The sequence below is a fragment of the Wyeomyia smithii genome, chromosome 2, assembly GCF_029784165.1.
Source record: "Wyeomyia smithii strain HCP4-BCI-WySm-NY-G18 chromosome 2, ASM2978416v1, whole genome shotgun sequence".
NCBI lineage: Eukaryota > Metazoa > Arthropoda > Insecta > Diptera > Culicidae > Wyeomyia > Wyeomyia smithii.
The window spans coordinates 53,984,125-54,002,027 of NC_073695.1; the positions used below are offsets into that span (position 1 = coordinate 53,984,125).

General features: G+C 39.0%; 1 protein-coding gene across 9 annotated transcripts in view; it reads left to right on the forward strand.

Annotated features, from left to right (window-relative positions):
- Positions 1 to 17,903, forward strand: part of LOC129724004 (uncharacterized) — a 338,375-nt gene that overhangs the window by 104,518 nt on the left and 215,954 nt on the right. For all 9 annotated transcript variants that reach the window (XM_055678582.1, XM_055678583.1, XM_055678575.1 and 6 more), the window contains one exon: positions 11,432 to 13,788. In XM_055678582.1, the coding sequence (XP_055534557.1) occupies positions 11,859 to 13,788 (1,930 nt within the window). In that variant the 5' untranslated portion in view covers positions 11,432 to 11,858. The remainder of the gene's footprint in view (positions 1 to 11,431; positions 13,789 to 17,903) is intronic.

The window sequence follows — 17,903 nt, forward strand, 5'->3', positions numbered from 1 at the left end:
TACGAAAACATTCATACTTAGGATAATGATTCCATTAAGCATGACAGAACGTTTGAAGGTAATAAAAAAATCGTACAGCATATTCACGTAACGTTTTTTTTTTTCTTCACAAATTCACGTAACGTTGTGAATCCTAATAAAACGAGCGTTCGCAAGGACATTGGAGTTTTTTTTTTCGTAATACTTTCTCAGTAAGTGATATTGAATCGCAACTAAAAATTACTCAATGGGTCTATCATGAAACATTTATCTTTCTCATTTTTTTTTGTTCAACTATAATTTATTTGACACGGCACAAATACAATTTAATGTTTAACGGCGCCAATTATATCTGGTAGCTTACTTTCTAAAGTATCTTAATAACTAAAAGCAAATTTTTTATCCTCGCTGCCGACTACGAGCTGAAACTAAATGTAACTCAAGGCTATAATATTTTGCATTAAAAGCACTGGTTTACTGTATGATGGTTTTCATTGCCATAGGTAAGCACATGTTCCGCTGCTGGGCCAAGATATTACGGACTGGCATATTGGTTTGTCTCCCTCGGGAGAGTATCGTGCGGGTCTAGTTGCTGTTTCCGGATCCGGGGTCTTAACGTGTTCTTGTCGTTAGGTTGGATGTAGGCGGAAGGGGATAGGACTAAACTGGGGCGTGGATGGATTTCAGGAAAACGTATATAAGGGACATGTAGGATAGGTCACGGCTCGCCAAGACATCACGAACAGGAACAGCCGGCTGCCTACTTTCGGCCTGCAGGGAAGCTATTAATTTAGACCTGGCGTCACGGTGTACAGGGCATGACCAAACAACGTGCTCTATGTCGTGATAACCTTCACCACAGGCACAGATACCACTTTCCCCGAGCCCAACACGACGGAGATGCGCGTCAAATCTATAGTGATTGGACATAAGCCGGGACATCACGCAAATGAAATCCCGACCTACATCCAACCCCTTGAACCACGGGTTCGTCGACACCTTGGGGATTATGGAATGTAACCACCTTCGCAGTTCCCCTCTGGTCCAAGCATTTTGCCAACTGATGATCGTATTCTGACGTACAAATGAGAAAAATTCATTAAAGGCAATTGGTCTTTCATAAATTCCACCGTTTGTTGCGCCCACCTTAGCCAAAGAGTCCGCTTTCTCATTGCCCGGTATCGAGCAGTGAGAAGGGACCCACGCTAAGGTAATCTGATACGATTTTTCGGATAAAGCACTCAGATGTTCCCGTATTTTCCCCAGGAATTACGGAGAGTGCTTAACATCTTTCATCGATCGGAGAGCCTCAATGGAAAGTAAAGTCCGTAAAGATGAAATAATGGTCCGTGGGCATTTTTTCGATAATCCCTAGGATGTACTGAATTGCAGCTAATTCTGCGACGTAAACAGAAGCAGGATTATCGAGCTTATGGGAGACGGTTAAATTGTTATTGAAAATACCGAAGCCAGTGGACCCATCAAGAAGTGATCCGTCAGTGTAGAACATATTGTTGCAGTTGATGTTTCGATATTTATTGGAAAAAATTTTGGGGATCTGCTGCACGCGTGAATGATCCGGGATTCCACGAGTTTCCTCTATCATGGATGTATCGAAAAACACAGTAGAATCAGAAGTATTTGATAAGTCGACACGCTTTGGAATATTCGAAGAAGGGTTAATATTTTGGGACATGTGATTGAAATACAATGTCATAAAACGGGTTTGAGAATTAAGTTCGATTAACCTTTCAAAATTTTCAATCACAGGACGGTTCAAGACCTCACATTTGATAAGAATACGAGAAGACAGGCTCCAGAAGCGGTTTTTCAATGGTAGTACTCCAGCTAAGACCTCCAAACTCATCGTATGGGTCGACTGCATGCAACCCAAGGCGATACGCAAACAACGATATTGTATTCGCTCCAGTTTGATCAAATGTGTGTTTGCTGCGGAGCGGAAGCAGAAACACCCGTACTCAATGACAGACAGTATCGTTGTTTGGTAAAGCCTTATAAGGTCTCCTGGGTGGGCTCCCCACTGTTGTCCGGTTATTGTACGAAGAAAATTCACTCTTTGTTGACATTTTTTCATCAGATACCTCACGTGACAACCCCAGGTGCCTTTAGAGTCGAACCAGACACCAAGATATTTGTGTACCAAAACCTGAGAAATCGTTTTACCCATTAATTGTGTTTGAAGCTGAGCAGGTTCATGCTTCCTAGAAAAAACTATTATCTCAGTCTTCTCCGGAGAGAATGCGATACCTAGCTGTAAAGCCCAAGCAGACAAATTGTCCAAGGTATCTTGCAATGGTCCTTGCAAATCGGCAGCTTTGGCTCCTGTAACAGAGATTACACTGTCGTCTGCAAGTTGTCTTATCGTGCATGAATTTGCCAAACATTCGTCGATGTCATTTACATAAAAGTTGTAAAGAAGGGGGCTTAAGCATGAGCCCTGGGGAAGACCCATGTAGCTAATACGAAAAGTTGCCAAATCGCCGTGCGTAAAATGCATGTGCTTTTCGGACAACAAATTGTGCAAAAAATTGTTCAAAATTGGAGAAAATCCTTGTCGGTGAAGTTTACCCGAAATAATGTCAATAGAAACAGAATCAAAAGCCCCCATAATGTCCAAGAACGCAGACGCCATTTGTTCTTTACGAGCATACGCCAGCTGAATATCTGTTGAAAGCAACGCAAGACAATCATTCGTCCCTTTGGCACGGCGGAAGCCAAATTGAGTTTCTGATAGTAGACCATTTGATTCGACCCAGTGGTCTAAACGACGGAGTATCATTTTTTCCATCAATTTCCGGATACAGGATAGCATTGCAATCGGTCTATAAGAGTTGTGATCAGAAGCTGGTTTCCCTGGTTTTTGGATGGCGATCACCTTCACTTGCCTCCAATCCTGCGGTACAATGTTTTGCTCCAGGAACTTATTGAACAAGTTCAACAAGCGCCTCTTGGCATTGCCGGGTAGATTCTTCAACAAGTTGAATTTGATTCTATCTAACCCAGGCGCGTTATTGTTACAGGACAGGAGGGCAACTGAAAATTCTGCCATCGTAAAAGGTGATTCTATCGCGTCGTCGCCCGGAGACGCATCGCGAACAATATTTTGCTCAGGAACAGAGTCCGGACATACTTTCCTGGCAAAATCAAATATCCACCGACTTGAAGACTCCTCGCTTTCGTTGACCGTTACGCGATTCCGCATTCTTCGGGCTGTGTTCCAAAGAGTGCTCATCGATGTCTCCCTAGACGTCTCGTTCACGAACCGACGCCAATATCCGCGTTTCTTTGCTTTAGCCAAGCTTTCAAGCTTGGTATCAAGCTCCGAATACCGTATATAGTCGCCAGGTATGCCTCCCTTCTGGAAGGCCAAAAACGCGTCGGATCTCTCTTGGTCCCACCACGGAGTGGGAGGCCGTTCTTTAATCGTTACGCTGGGATATTTCTTCGTTTGGGCTTGCAACGCGGCGTCGAGAATCAAGCCCGCGAGGAGGTTGTATTCTTCAAGTGGTGGATGATGTTGAATCGACTCGACCGCTTTTGAAATCATTTCTTCGTATAACTTCCAATCGACATTCCGTGTGAGGTCATACGGAATGTCAATTGGTCGCATGCGAGTTGACCCGTTATTAATTGAAATAAGAAAAGGCAAATGGTCGCTACCGTGAGGATCGAGGATTACCTTCCATGTGCAATCCAACCGTAGCGACGTCGAACATAGGTCCAAAGCGCTTGGGCGCGCTGGAGGTTTCGGGATACGTGTCATTTCACCGTTGTTTAAAATAGTCATATCGAAGTCATCGCAAAGTTTATAGATTAAAGAGGAGCGGTTATCATTGTAAGGGGAACCCCAAGCCACGCCATGAGAGTTGAAGTCTCCCAAAATCAAACGTGGCGAGGGAAGAAGTTCTATTAAATCAAAGAGCAACCGTTGCCCAACTTGTGCTCTGGGAGGAATATATATTGAGGCAATACAAAGCTTTTTACCTTGTATTGTCATTTGACATGCGACAACTTCGATGCCTGGAATCGAGGGGAGGTTGATACGGTAGAAAGAATAGCACTTTTTTATCCCTAAAAGTACTCCTCCATATGGGGTGTCTCGATCAAGGCGAATAATATTAAAATCATGGAAGTTGAGATCAATATTTGAAGTAAGCCAAGTTTCACAAAGGGAAAATGTATCGCATTTGATTTTATTTATCAAAACTTTGAATGAATCAATTTTTGGTAAAATACTTCTTCAATCCCACTGTAAGACAGAGATAGAATCCTTCGTATACGCAGATGAATTAGGCATCGAAGGATACAATCGCTGCAAGAAGGGGCCATTGGGCAGTCAACTGCTTCAAAAATGATCTAACTGTTGGGAGGAATGCTGTAAGAAAAACTTTAATTGGATCGGGTATATTGAAATTTTCAAAAATCCAGTCCACAATGTCAGAGAATTTCACAAATCCAGAGTTTGTTTCATCAACTGGGTATGCAAAAGGAACAACTGGGGTTTTAGATGTTCCTGGCAGTGCTGGGAACTCCTTCTGGGACTTTAAATTTGCAAGCCCAGGAGGAGTTTGCTTCGGTTTTTCCGCAGCACTGATTGGTTTGTTTGTAACTTTCATTTCACTTTGGGAAATCTTCGGACCTTTTCGGGGAAGTTTAGGAGAGGAAATATTTTTCCTCTTTCTAGACGCCCCATGTTCCCGCTGGTGAATCGTTAGAATCGGTTTCATCAGAGGACAACAGATCAAAGGGGTTCGATGTTATGGTAGAAGTGGTCACGGTCTTCTTCAGCATCTCAGCGTAAGATCGCTTTGAACGCTCCTTAAGTGACCGCTTGATTTTATCTCTGCCCTGCATGTACACCGGGCATGTGGAGAGCTTATGCTGATTTTCACCGCAGTGGATACATTTTTCAGCATTCACACTGCAAGAATCGTCCGCATGAGTTTCTCCACACTTGCTACATCGTGCCTTATTGCAGCAGTAGGCGGCTGTGTGGCCTAGCTGCTTGCAATTGGTGCAATTCATAACACGGGGTACATACAATCGCACAGGCAGACGAACCCGATCGATCGAGACGTGGCTAGGGAGAGCAGATCCGGCAAACGTAACACGAAACGAGTCTAACGGAGTGTACACTTTTGTGCCGTTGACAAGAGACACAGACCGCAATTGCTTGCAATCTATGATCTTTACTTTTACGTCGTGACACAAAGCATTTTTGAAGCAGCCAAAACCGCTTGCCAAAATACACTCAACCGACAGACTCGAATCGGTTATGACACCGTCGATCTCCACGTCTCGTGCGGGTATATAAACGCGATACTCGCGTGTGAAAAGCTCGGAGCGAGCAATAGCGTTGGCCTGTTCCAGGTCGCTGACCAAGACACGGAGCTTGTTGGGTCTGACCTTGGAGATTTCGGTCACGGCCTTGTACCCCTTCGTCAGGTCTTTCGAAATCTGCAGGATGTTTGACGGTTTCGATTTCGGTCCTGCTTTTGGCCGAAAGAAAACAGTAAAGCTGCCCTGAGATCCGTCCGGGTAAAGCCTGGGGCGAGGGGGGACTGGAGAATTAACAGAGAAAGGGTTGGCAGGAGGGACAGGGTCGGAAGAGTTCGGGGATGGTGGCGCGGGAGGCGAGGGATCTACATCCATCGCGCTAAATCTAGCGCACTAGCGCCGACAGAACACGTACCTCTTTACTTCTTCCTTTCAGCAGGGTTGGTTGTCCGGTTCGGTCGAAGCTGCAGCCGTTACAGCCAGCAGCACCAATACAGCAGCTCCAAACAGCCACCAGCAGCGAGCCGGGTGTGAAATCACTCAGCACAGCGACACAACTCACTGTCAACTGTTAGCTTCTTCTATTTTCTCTTTTGTGTTGAGATTCTCGTCCACTGCTGTAGCACAAATCACTTAGCATCCAAATCGGCTTACGCACCAGCAAACAGCCACGATTCGAAACAGTTGCACAGAGGCGGGCGACCTTGAACCTTCACTCGACCAGGCAAACAATGCCAACACTTGCTCACGCGTCTCATGTTTTATATTCTATCGGAGCGATCACCAAACACGTCCGATACTGATGGGTGTTCGGCACAGAATGATCTTTATCATTTTGATTGACTATAATGCAAGTCAAGGTTTTTTTTTTGATTATTTCTAATTACTTATTTCCCCAGTTAGTACATTTTTCAATCGCCAACCCCACATTTACTGCTTGAAATAAAAATTTAGAAATGAATTATTTTTTAATAATGCGCTATTCTTGCTACTTTGTTGGAATAAAGAACGATAAAGCGGTAAAAAGTGAATGCTTTTTTTTTTTTCGAAGTGAAAAAAGAGCAATTTTATAAAGAAAAACTTGTTTGATAAAAAACAAAACAAAATGGCAGACTTCCCGCAAGCGGCATTGAAGAAAAAAAAATTTCGAGATTTTTTGTTACGCTTTTGTTACAATAAAGTAGCGAAGAAAGAGCTTTTTTAATAAACAATGTTATTTATCCGAGCAAAAAATTATTTTATGTGCGAAAAAACTTTCACTCCAAATTTATCAAACCATTCTAAGAACACCGTAATTGTCGCTAAACTCTTGAAAAGTGTGCAGATCTTTCTTAATACATGCCTGTAATCTTTTCGGAATTATCAGGTTTTTAGTATTCAGTATATTTTTAGAATATTTTTTCCTTCGCACATTTATTTAAAATGGCACAGTGAAAACATTCAAAAAAAATTAGGTCGCCCCGGCTCACATAACTCAAACTGGTTTCAGGCACCAGTGTGGGTTCGGATCTTACCGCTGTCACCATACCTCAGCATCGCCTGATTATTGGAAAACACTTGTTTGGTTCCGAATCTCCCCGTGGCGTCCTGCTAGTCGAATCCGCACTCAGTTTTCAACTGTCCCAGTGCACTAATTACTGATTTTTTCTATTCGACCATTCTTGTGTTCTTGCTCTCAAATTTCCTGCTTGTTTTTTTTTTCTCTACAATGAAAACTTTCCCAGCCAATGTTAATCTTTCTGCTACCGATTTCAAGGTTGGAAGGTTGTTTTATACGCGAAGAACTGCATTTTGCTCGTCCTTGATGGAAAATAGTTTTGCTTTCTGACTGATATATGAAACTCGACTCAGAAAAGACTCCGAAAAATGATCAAATTAGAATTTCATGTAACTAGGAGCTACAAGCGTCAATACAAACGCATTCACAAAATGCGTACACTACCGAAAACTCCACCGAAGAAATTCATCCATAATACGCATTCGTTTCAACCTGGATCCCGAGCATAATCTTGACTGGTATGGTCTATGGTTTTTGTTCATGACAAGTAGTGTGTTGGAAGCTGTGATGGTTTATAAACCGTTGGGCTGGAAAAATTCAAAATTGATCTGAGCTCACAACGTAAATCTCAAAATAATTTTATTTGTGCAATGTAAAAAATATTTAAAAAAAGCTTTTTGAAAAATATCCAAAATGACTACACTTAGTAATATTTCCATCAACAGTATACAACCGGTATCCGCATAACTATCCCATACTGATTTTGGTCACTTTTGAGTTATCATCGGGAATCGACTTAATTGTTATCATATTTTCTGAGAAAAAAATAGAATTGATACTTTTGTATGGAAAAACATGGGGAAAATACCAAGTTGTTTTTGTCCCATATTGAAAGTACCCGCATTACAGTCCCACTGCGTAGTGGTACAAACTGCAAATATATAATCTTGCTCCAGATTAGTGTATATCGGAATATTTTTGACATATAGAACTATGTCATTTAATTAACTAGACTAATGTTGTTTTTCTGTAGTACAATCTACGTTGCCAATGATACTGCCGGGTGCTGGTTGAATTTATATGTGATGGAACAAAATATGCGAGTACTTTTGAAATGTACCCGCATATTTTGTCCCATTTTGTCTTTTTTTCAAGTTATAGAACGTAAAACCAATTCCATTCATGGTTTTTTGTTCTCAACGATAAACTTGTGGTGCCGTGAAACTGTTATGGTCAACTCAACATGTTGTTTTTCATTATGGGACATTTATCCGTGTACCGGCAGTATAATTGAGTATAAAAAATTTATGCATATATTAACTTACGTATTATTTTTTTATCCGGATCTATTTTTTCAATAGAGATTTTTCACGCGGTTTTTTTTTTAACTAAGCGGTTTTTTATACGCGAATTTTTTCATCACGGTACAATCAACCGCGTTAACAAAGTCCAGTGTATTTCAAAAGTCTCTAAAAGATATCAAGTTTTTGAGATACAAGTTTTCAGAAATTTTATCTAATAAACTGATGAACTAATAAGCCATAATTTTTTTCAGATTTCTTACGCGTTGTCTTGCAGAAAAGTAAATACATAAAATTTGGCCTGAAATTTAGCAATTTTGTAACGTTGAATGTTGCATACCTCAAGAAAAATTTACCTTTTGGCACACGAAATGACTGCTTGATTGTTCATCGTCAGACTTTTTATTTGCATGAAATAAATTTAAGAAATTCATCGTTATGTTTTGGTCTAAAAGCTCGAGTAGGAGCCTGACAAAGTCATTTTCAATTGAAAATCATCAGGCGAAAATGACGCTGTTAACTTTCGCTTTGAATTAATTTTTTTTTTCATTTGTGAGTACTTTGATTTTAACAACTGAGAGGCTCGAAAAGATAAGAAATGCTTTTCAATTGATGGCGACCATTTTCATTGTACAAGTTCCAGTGATTCAATATTTCAAAGGATAAATAACGGCGCCACGTCCTTCTAATCAGGTGCAAAGAAAGAAGAGAAGTTAGTGTGACCTTTGCTGTTCGTTTTAGCCTTTGTTTGTCCACAAAGATCACAGAAAAGTGATTTTTGTTAGTAGGGAAGAACACGTTTAATCTGAAGTCATTTTGATAAGTGATACAATCATACATATGATTCCTACCCATCTTTATTAAGTTGTTTTCGATTAATACTTTGTTCAGCCGGCTGATCGAGAAGCTCGATTAGGTGATTCATTGGTACCGGTTTGAACAAACAGACAATAAGAGTACTCTTGGGCAACGCACATAAGTATGGAATTTTATTCTATCAAGCACACAATTGGTTAACTTATTGATTCCGTACCGATTTAAACCAACAGATGCTGATGGGGCCGCACACAGATGTGTGTGAGAATTGTAAAATATTATACTTATAGGAGGGGGTCACTCTCGAATATGTGTAGTTTACTTAAAAGATACAAAATTTTTATTTTCATTTTTGGAACCGAGTTAAACCAACAAGCCATGAGGATGCTATTGACACCACGCACAGTGGTGGTTTGTCTAGTAAATATCAAAAGTGTATAAAATTTATGCACTTAAAACCATTTTAAACCAATGTTGTTGGGGCCAGGCATACGAAGTGACCACGAAAAAGCACAAACTTGGACACGACCATCACAGATTTTGCTCAAAGTTGAGGGAATTATTCATCTACTGTCACTTTGGAAAAATCCCAATTTTGGTGTCGATTGGAATACCCCCCGCTCTGTAGGACCCCCCCTCTTTATTGCAAAGTCACGCGTTTTTTGTTCAAAATCTCCTTTCTCTTTTTCTTACAATTCATAGACGTAAGATATCCAAAAAATACTGATAGATGATTTTTGAAGAAAATAAGCCAAGGAATCCAAACAAAGTACAACTTTTGACCGAAAGTGTTGCCAGATATATTATTTTTGTATTTGAAAACAAAATTTACATTTTTCGGCAAATGCAGCCATTTTGATTTTAAATTTGATAATTTCATTGTGTTCCTTGGAAATTTTCACGTAAGAAACAACTATCATCCCGAGGTAATATGAGCCAATCTCGAGATATAACATTTTTACGAAAATAGTTGTAAATTTCGTAAGTAATTTATTTTATAATTTATTGATGTAAGACACCCGAAAAATAGTGATAGGAAAATTGTGAAGAAAATGAACCAAGGAATCCAGAAAAAATATTGGGATTTTTCCAAAGTGACAGTAGATGAATAATTCCCCAGACTTTGAGCGAAATCTGTGATGGTCGTGTCCAAGTGGCATGTACACTTCGTATGGAATGCCCCATACAAATTTCTTTAAAGATAGCTATTTGTATAGCTATCTTTCATTTAATGAAACGAAGCAAAAAATACTACACTGAGGTCTTCTTTTACCCGAAGGATGCGATCCAAATTTTGATTTTTTTTTAATCTCTTTTGACCAACAAAGAAAAACGTGATTAAAATGAGGTTGGTACCTTGTACCGTTTTTGAATAATAGAGAAAATCGGTGCATAATCGAACCAACAAGCAAAGCAAAGCCTTGGTGCTACATTTCGATTTGGAACTCGACCTTCGGTTTATTGTACACAGACTTCGCAGCCAACTGTTAAGTGTACAAGACAATTGTGGAGCTAGCGCTACGGTCCACCTACTGACACTAACAGTCTCTCTCAGAGACTCGAATTTCTGGACTTTGTAATCATGCAACCAAAATAATTGTCAAACAATCATTCTTTAATAAACCTCTGTGTTAAATCGTTTTCTTTCGAACAATTAGGAATTTCTTAGTTATTTTATTCGGGAAAGTCGTCTCTTTTTTGACGACTGTAGTAATTTACTTTATTGCTTTCCCAGGCATTTTCAATTGAAAATACTGGTGATCTTTACACGTGGAAGACAAGATGAAAAATTATATTGACTCTTATTCCGGCGCGAAATACCTCAAAGTAATTCGGAAGAATACAGTCAGAACATAGTTAATGAAATTTATACATAGGAATGTCAAGTACCAGAAGTAGACAAAAATATTTAAAATGTTAGTTTCATATTGTTCGTTTTCTCTTTCTTAGTAAATGGGTGATTGTGCTCTACATCGCAACCACTTTGAAAACTTGCAACCGACGCTTTCAATAGCACAAACAACAAATATTGATTGAGATTGGTATGCACTTTCGCCAGTGGTTGACATTTGAAACCGGGAATAGTATCAAACATCTAACATCACCTAATAATGCTTCATAATACAAAGATTCATAGTAGTAAGACCTCATGATTTTTAAAAACGATTGGCGATAGATCGGTCATTTAAAACAAAAATGATGTACAGTGCGCCTCCATCGTTCAATATAAAAAGCGAACGCGTGGTCATTTGTTTCTCCCACGAACAGATTTCACACTGGAGTGAAATATCCAATCTTTAACCATAATATTGTTGTAGATTATTAACTAGCATCAGCTCACGAATTAAAATAGTCCACTGTTAACATTTTTTAACAGTGTACGTCACTAAAAATATAAGCTCACATATTCGAGAAATTATTTACATTGATTTTTGATTGAGATATCTTGAAATGCTACCGTTTAAATATAATCCCTCAACTGTTCCTCACCGTGAATTTTTTCTAAAGTGTTTCTCTATTTATATCTCCTATTCTACAGAGTTGCCTGCGAAGAGATGTTGCCAGCAATAGAAAGCTCTTTCCTAACTGCAGTTGAACATCATCTGACTTTTGGAGAGAACGTGCCAAACAAATTATCCCATTAGAAATTAAAAACTGTGTCGTCGATTAGTGCCAGGTTGTCCCTTGAAAAGACCCATATACTGCAGTAACCGTTGGCCTCTCACTTATGCTCGTAAACAGCTCCCATAGTGGACAATGGCAACCAAACGGAAAGCTGCCACCAGCACGTAAAAAGCGTATCCCCAATAAACATTCCGATTTATTGTGTTTTGGAATTCCCACCCCTCTGAAGCACTCCGAAGGGAAAGAGGCAGCACGGCTCGGCTGAGGGCACGGGTTCCAATGCTCCACCGTTGCTGCAGTTTCTGCCGCGCCGTTCCAGGTTCAACGGGTAGACTCGGAAGATGAAGGTTGACAAGGCGGTATGCACCGAAACGTACGAAGATTTGAGCCGAGCGTTACGGTTTGAGGCGGTTTTTTCGACTCTGGTGGAAAACAAGATACTAGCAATCAAACGTGAGTGTGAGCAGAGGAAGCGGAACAAAAAATCCAAGGTAATCCGGCGGATTTTGTTTGGGAGAAAAGCGTGTAAGAAGACAGGGAAAAATGGTAGCAATGAGAAAACTGGCTCCACCAAGCCAATCGAGGAGGAAGCGGTGGCGCCTGTTGAGAGTGCTGAAAATAAAACCGAAGCCATCGGTGGTGTGCATCCGGAAAATTCAATCATCAGCGACGGTGTTGATGAGGTTATCGTCGAGATTGGCGATTTGTCTTCGCTGGTCGATGCCGATGAACACCTGCTGGCACAGAGTGGAGTTGATGACACTGTGGCTAGCTTTCGTTCACAATCGGGGCCGGCAATTAATCGGTTCGAAGTTTCCGGATTGGCCAATGATGGTATGACAGCGGTGAATGTGGACCAGGTGGATAATGAAAGTGCCGGAGCGGTTGGTGGATGTACCCTCGTGGATGACCGCTCTTCGCTGAAGAGCGGTACCGTTGCACAATCTGTAGATGATGATAGAAAATCAATTTTGTCGAACGATGGTCGATTTAGGGAACGATGTAGCACATTAGAACCTGTTAGTGTATCCATAGAAATAGAACCACATTCCGATCCGCTTAGTACCCAGTATGACCTCGAAGACAGCGGAACCAATGTGTCCATCGAACTGGACGTGAGTGACATTTCCGATATGAAGCGAAGCATCGCCTCCGATCCGGTTCCGATAATTAAGAATATTAGTAAATACTGTCAAGGCGCTCCGAAGCAGTCCTCGCTGCTCGGAGTTCATCGGCTGCGCGTTCTCGAAGCCAAATCAATCAGTGCCCAAAATAGCCCGATTCTTCCGCGTCAAAAGTCGACCGAAGCACGACATTTGACGTTTAGTACTGCAACTTATCAGACGACCTCATTGCACCAGGTACCGACGAAATCGAACAAAGACATCGAAGACACCTCGTTTGTAATCGATCTCAGTCGTGAAACTGGCGTCGGAAACGGAGACACTAGCGGCGCCACTAGCAATCTTAGCAACTGTAACTCTATTGTGATACCGACGGACAAACATCAGCCAGCACTACTAGAAGGCAGCAAGCAAAGCGTTAGTTGTAGTGCTAGCCAGAAAAAGTCAGCATTAGTAGTAGGCGATAGCAGTAGTAGTAGCGCTAGTAGGAAGAACAAATTAAACCCGGCTTCTACGAGTTCCGACCATCAGCATAATCATCATCATCATCATCACCGCCACCACCATCATCGCCACTCGAAGCGCTTGAGTGATGTGGTGGTCGAGTACGATCAGACGCCACCCCAAACGCCGGGACTCATCGAAAGCTTTAATCAGCTGACGTCTCCCAATCTACCTGTGATAACGATGCGTCAAGCCACGTCGCCGGTTAGTGATATGATAAAGCTGCATCGGCTGTCCGCTGCTGGTAGTGGCAGCCGTTCTGGCACATTCTCCGCACAACAAGCTCAACAACCCAATCAGGAATTCAGCCAACAATCGAAACCGGCACAACCGACAACGACAATCATCAGTGAGCTCAATGAAAATGGAAACGGTACCGGAAGCCGAAAGCATCGGCACGGTTTTCTCAGACAATCAAGCTGCGATGTGGAACTGCACTACAGACCAAGCAGCAGGACATCGAATTCAAAGCAGTCGAAACAACACGATCGGCACCGTTCGAAGGACCGCTATAGCAGAGATAGTTTTAATCGAGCCACGACAGTCACTGCTAGTGGGTGGGATGATCCTTACGGTGACGATCAAGTGATAATGGCGGAACTGAACGAAAGCGACGAAGAGAAACTCAACAAACGAAAGTACAGTAAGTATGCAACTCCGAAGTTTAGTGCATGTCAGTTGAATTGGAGATGATTGACGTACGTTTGTTGTGAAGTTTCTGCACAGTATTTTGGACAGGATCAAATTACACGCTAAATTGCAGTCTTACCCGCTATTATACGCTATTGCATGTTGTTGATTTCAGTTGTGTAATGGTCCTACACGCAAAAGTGCCTCAATTAATTATTGCCTTTTTAGAATTTGAACAAAAATTGTGCGTAAAGCATAATGCAATGATTATACAGCGACAACATCGACTTTTTTACCATTGAAAGTACAAACTCGTAAACATAGCCACTGCTAATATAAATTTTGTCTATTGCAGTAATTTCCTCCGATGAAAACATCGAAAAGAGCTTAATCAAATACACTGAAGTCGCTTTTTACGCGGGGGATACGTGCCGCGTAAAAAAAACCGCGTAAATTCCTAAATTCGCGTAAAAAAAACCGCGTGAATTCCGGAATCTGCGTAAAAATAACAGCAATAATTCTGCAATCCGAGTGAAGAGAAACCGAAATCCGCGCAAAAAAATACCGCGTGAATCCCGGAATCCGCGTAAAAAAACACGCGTGAATTCCGGAATCCGCGTTAATAAAAACCGCGTGAATTCCGGAATCCGCGTAAAAAAACCGCGTAAATTCCGGAGTCTGCGTAAAAAAACCCGTGTAAAAAACCTCGTAAAAAGCGATCTTAGAGTACTTGAAAAAATTGCCCCATAGCCAGACACATTCGTCATCCAAGTTTCAAACCTAAGCAGAAACTTCACTAATTTTGTACATTAATGATATGGTTTAGTACCATTCAACTTTTGCGTGTAGTTACATTGGAATCTCACATAATAGTTTTGTCACAATTCTATTCTATTTTCCAACGTACTAAAATTTCCATAGACGACGAATTATTGTTGGTGATGAAAATAATAACTATGACAGAGGTGACAGATATCATATTAATTACAAAAATTAAATAAATACACAAACCACAATTATTAACTAAAACAGATTTAAAAATAATATTATGACAAAAATAACAGAAATCATTACTAAATGTTTTAAAAAACCAAAATAATAACAAATGGAAAAAAATAAAATTGAGAAAGAACAATGTCAATTCCATATATGTTCAAAATGACAAATATGACAAAAGTGACAATGACGACAAAAAGGTCATAAGTGACTTAATTGACGAAATCAATAAAAATGTATGATTTGATATAAAGAATAGAAATGTAAAAAATGACATATAAGTGAAAGAAAAGACTTAAATAATATCAAAGACTTAAATGTATATATAAGAAAATGACAAATCTGATAAAAATCACATAGCAGAGCAGTATCAAATGTCTTCGAAAGAAGTTTTCTTCAGCAGGATTTCTGCAGCAATGTTATGAAAAAACCTGCCGAGGGAAACCACGAAGACATTCGATACCGTAAATACAAAAAAATGACATGATTGACAAACCAAAAATGAAAAAAAAAACAAACTTACAGAGACGACAATAATGACATTGGTGCAGAAACTGAGCGAATCATAAAATAAAAATAGCAAAAAGAATATAAACGACAAAAATAACAAAAAAAAAACATAACTGACATAAATGACAAAACTGACATGAATGACCAAAATGACAAAAATAACAAAAAAAAATTAAAATGACGAAAGAAAAGACAAAACTAAAATAAATGACATACATGATATATATGACAAAAATAACAAAACATAACCAGAATGTCATATAACACAACAAATGATACAAAGGACCAAAATGCCAAACATAACAAAAATAACATAAATGACGAAAATGACAAAACTAAGGACAATGACAAAACTGTCAACACCAATTAAAATGACAAAAAAAAAAGAAGACATAAATATAAACAAAAGAATGATATAAATGACACAAATTACAAATACAGGCCATACTCGATTATATATAGTCTCCGATTTTTTATAACTATATATGATCTAAAACAAAAGATTTTAAAAAAGACAAAAACGGCAAATCGCACCGCTGCACAGAGGAGTAACTCGAGTGGAAACCTGGCCAAAATTATTTTCGCTGCTATTTAGCAATATGTCGAATAATATTTGAGTTAGAAGTGGAAGTGGCTGGTTCAAGTATTGTATCAAAGAGTAACTATAAATATCACACACACCCAACTTAATCTTTACATTTACATAGCCTAATGTTTCTCCATTGATGTTAGTGAGGAGGCAAAGTGATACGCTCGTATGATGTTTTGTTCGCAAAATTAGCAGCGAAACAAATCGAAAAATTTACCAGTAAAATGATGTGGCAAAATATCTACATTTCGAATTTTCAATTTGATGCTCACATATTATAGGATGCCTCGTGCAACCTACGTAGGTTGGAAAAAACCTCTTGTGTGGAGTGTTATTGGTCCGGATTATTAATTCTGTGCATCAAGTTAATGCTAAGTTAACTCAAGTTAGTTGAAATTCCTTTACTAAACTAATCTCAAATGATCATTGTAAAGCTGAAACTCTCTTTGGAGGATGAGGCAGAGAACCATCAACTATTTAATCTTTTCTTTTTCTCATGTACGCGTGAACACTTAACGTCAAAATTTGTCAAAAACAACATTTTTCAATCCGGACGTTACCGGATGAGATATTAGCACTAATATCAACTGGTTTATTAGCATTGAACATAAAGAACTCATTTGCAGCAAAATATTGATCAATTGTCTTTTTTTTGACGCCTGGAACAAGTTGTTAATATAAATGGTTCGATTCCTAATAAAAATGCTTGAAAATTTGTCAGTATTTACAGCGCTCCCAGCACAGGTAAACACCGTTAAACGTCAATCGAGTGATGGAATTTTGTGAAGCATTTATTTGAGCTGCAGAAAAAAATATAGCGGCTCCAAAAAGCTAAAAAAAATATTTTTCTTATTTTGACCAGCTTTTTGTTGGACTTTCTCCGGATTGCCTCATCAGCACTTTTGTGATAATTTTAGATTAGAAAACTTCAACTCCAGCACGCGCAATTACCTCTTCTTTTCCGGGCTCTAACTATTTCAATAATATAATGGTGAACTCTTGGGTTAATGTAGAAGGGACGGGGTTGCCATCACAAATGACACAAATTACAATAACAGAAGATATTACAAATATGACAAACAATACGAAAAGGACAGGAAAAACGAATAACAAACAAAGGCAAAATGACAAACACAACGGAATAACAAATATGTCCAAAGTGATAAAAAAGCAAAGATGAAAACAAACAACACGTAAAAATAAAAGTTGCAACAGTGTCGAAAATAACACATATGATAAAACTTACAGAGACGACAAAAATGACATAGGTACTGAAACTAAGGGGAATACTACAAATATATATTATATACTACAATACTATAAAAATGGCAAAAACACATAAATGACAAAATGACAAAAATTGAGATTTATGAGAAAAATGACACGCATGACAAAATAACATAACTGACATAAATGACACAAAAATGACAAATATGACAAAAAATAACAGAAGGGACAATAATGACATAAAAAAATGAATGACGTAAATGACATAAATGACATGAATGACATAAATGACATAAAAGACATAAATGACATAAATGACATAAATGACATAAATGACATAAATGGCATAAATGAAATAAATGACATAAATGACATAAATGACATAAATGACATAAATGACATAAATGACATAAATGACATAAATAACATAAATGACATAAATGACATAAATGACATAAATGACATAAATGACATAAATGACATAAATGACATAAATGACATAAATGACATAAATGACATAAATGACATAAATGACATAAATGACATAAATGACATAAATGACATAAATGACAAAAATGACATAAAAGTCAAAAATGACATAAATAACATAAATGACATAAATGGCATAACATAACATAAACGACATAAATTAAATGACAAAAATTATAACAATGACAAAAATTACGAAAATGACCAAGGACAAAAACTACAGCAATCACATTAGTAACAGAACATACCAAAAAAAACAGAAATGTCAGATATGACAAAAACTACGCAAGGGACAGAAAATAGCAAATAAAAAACAA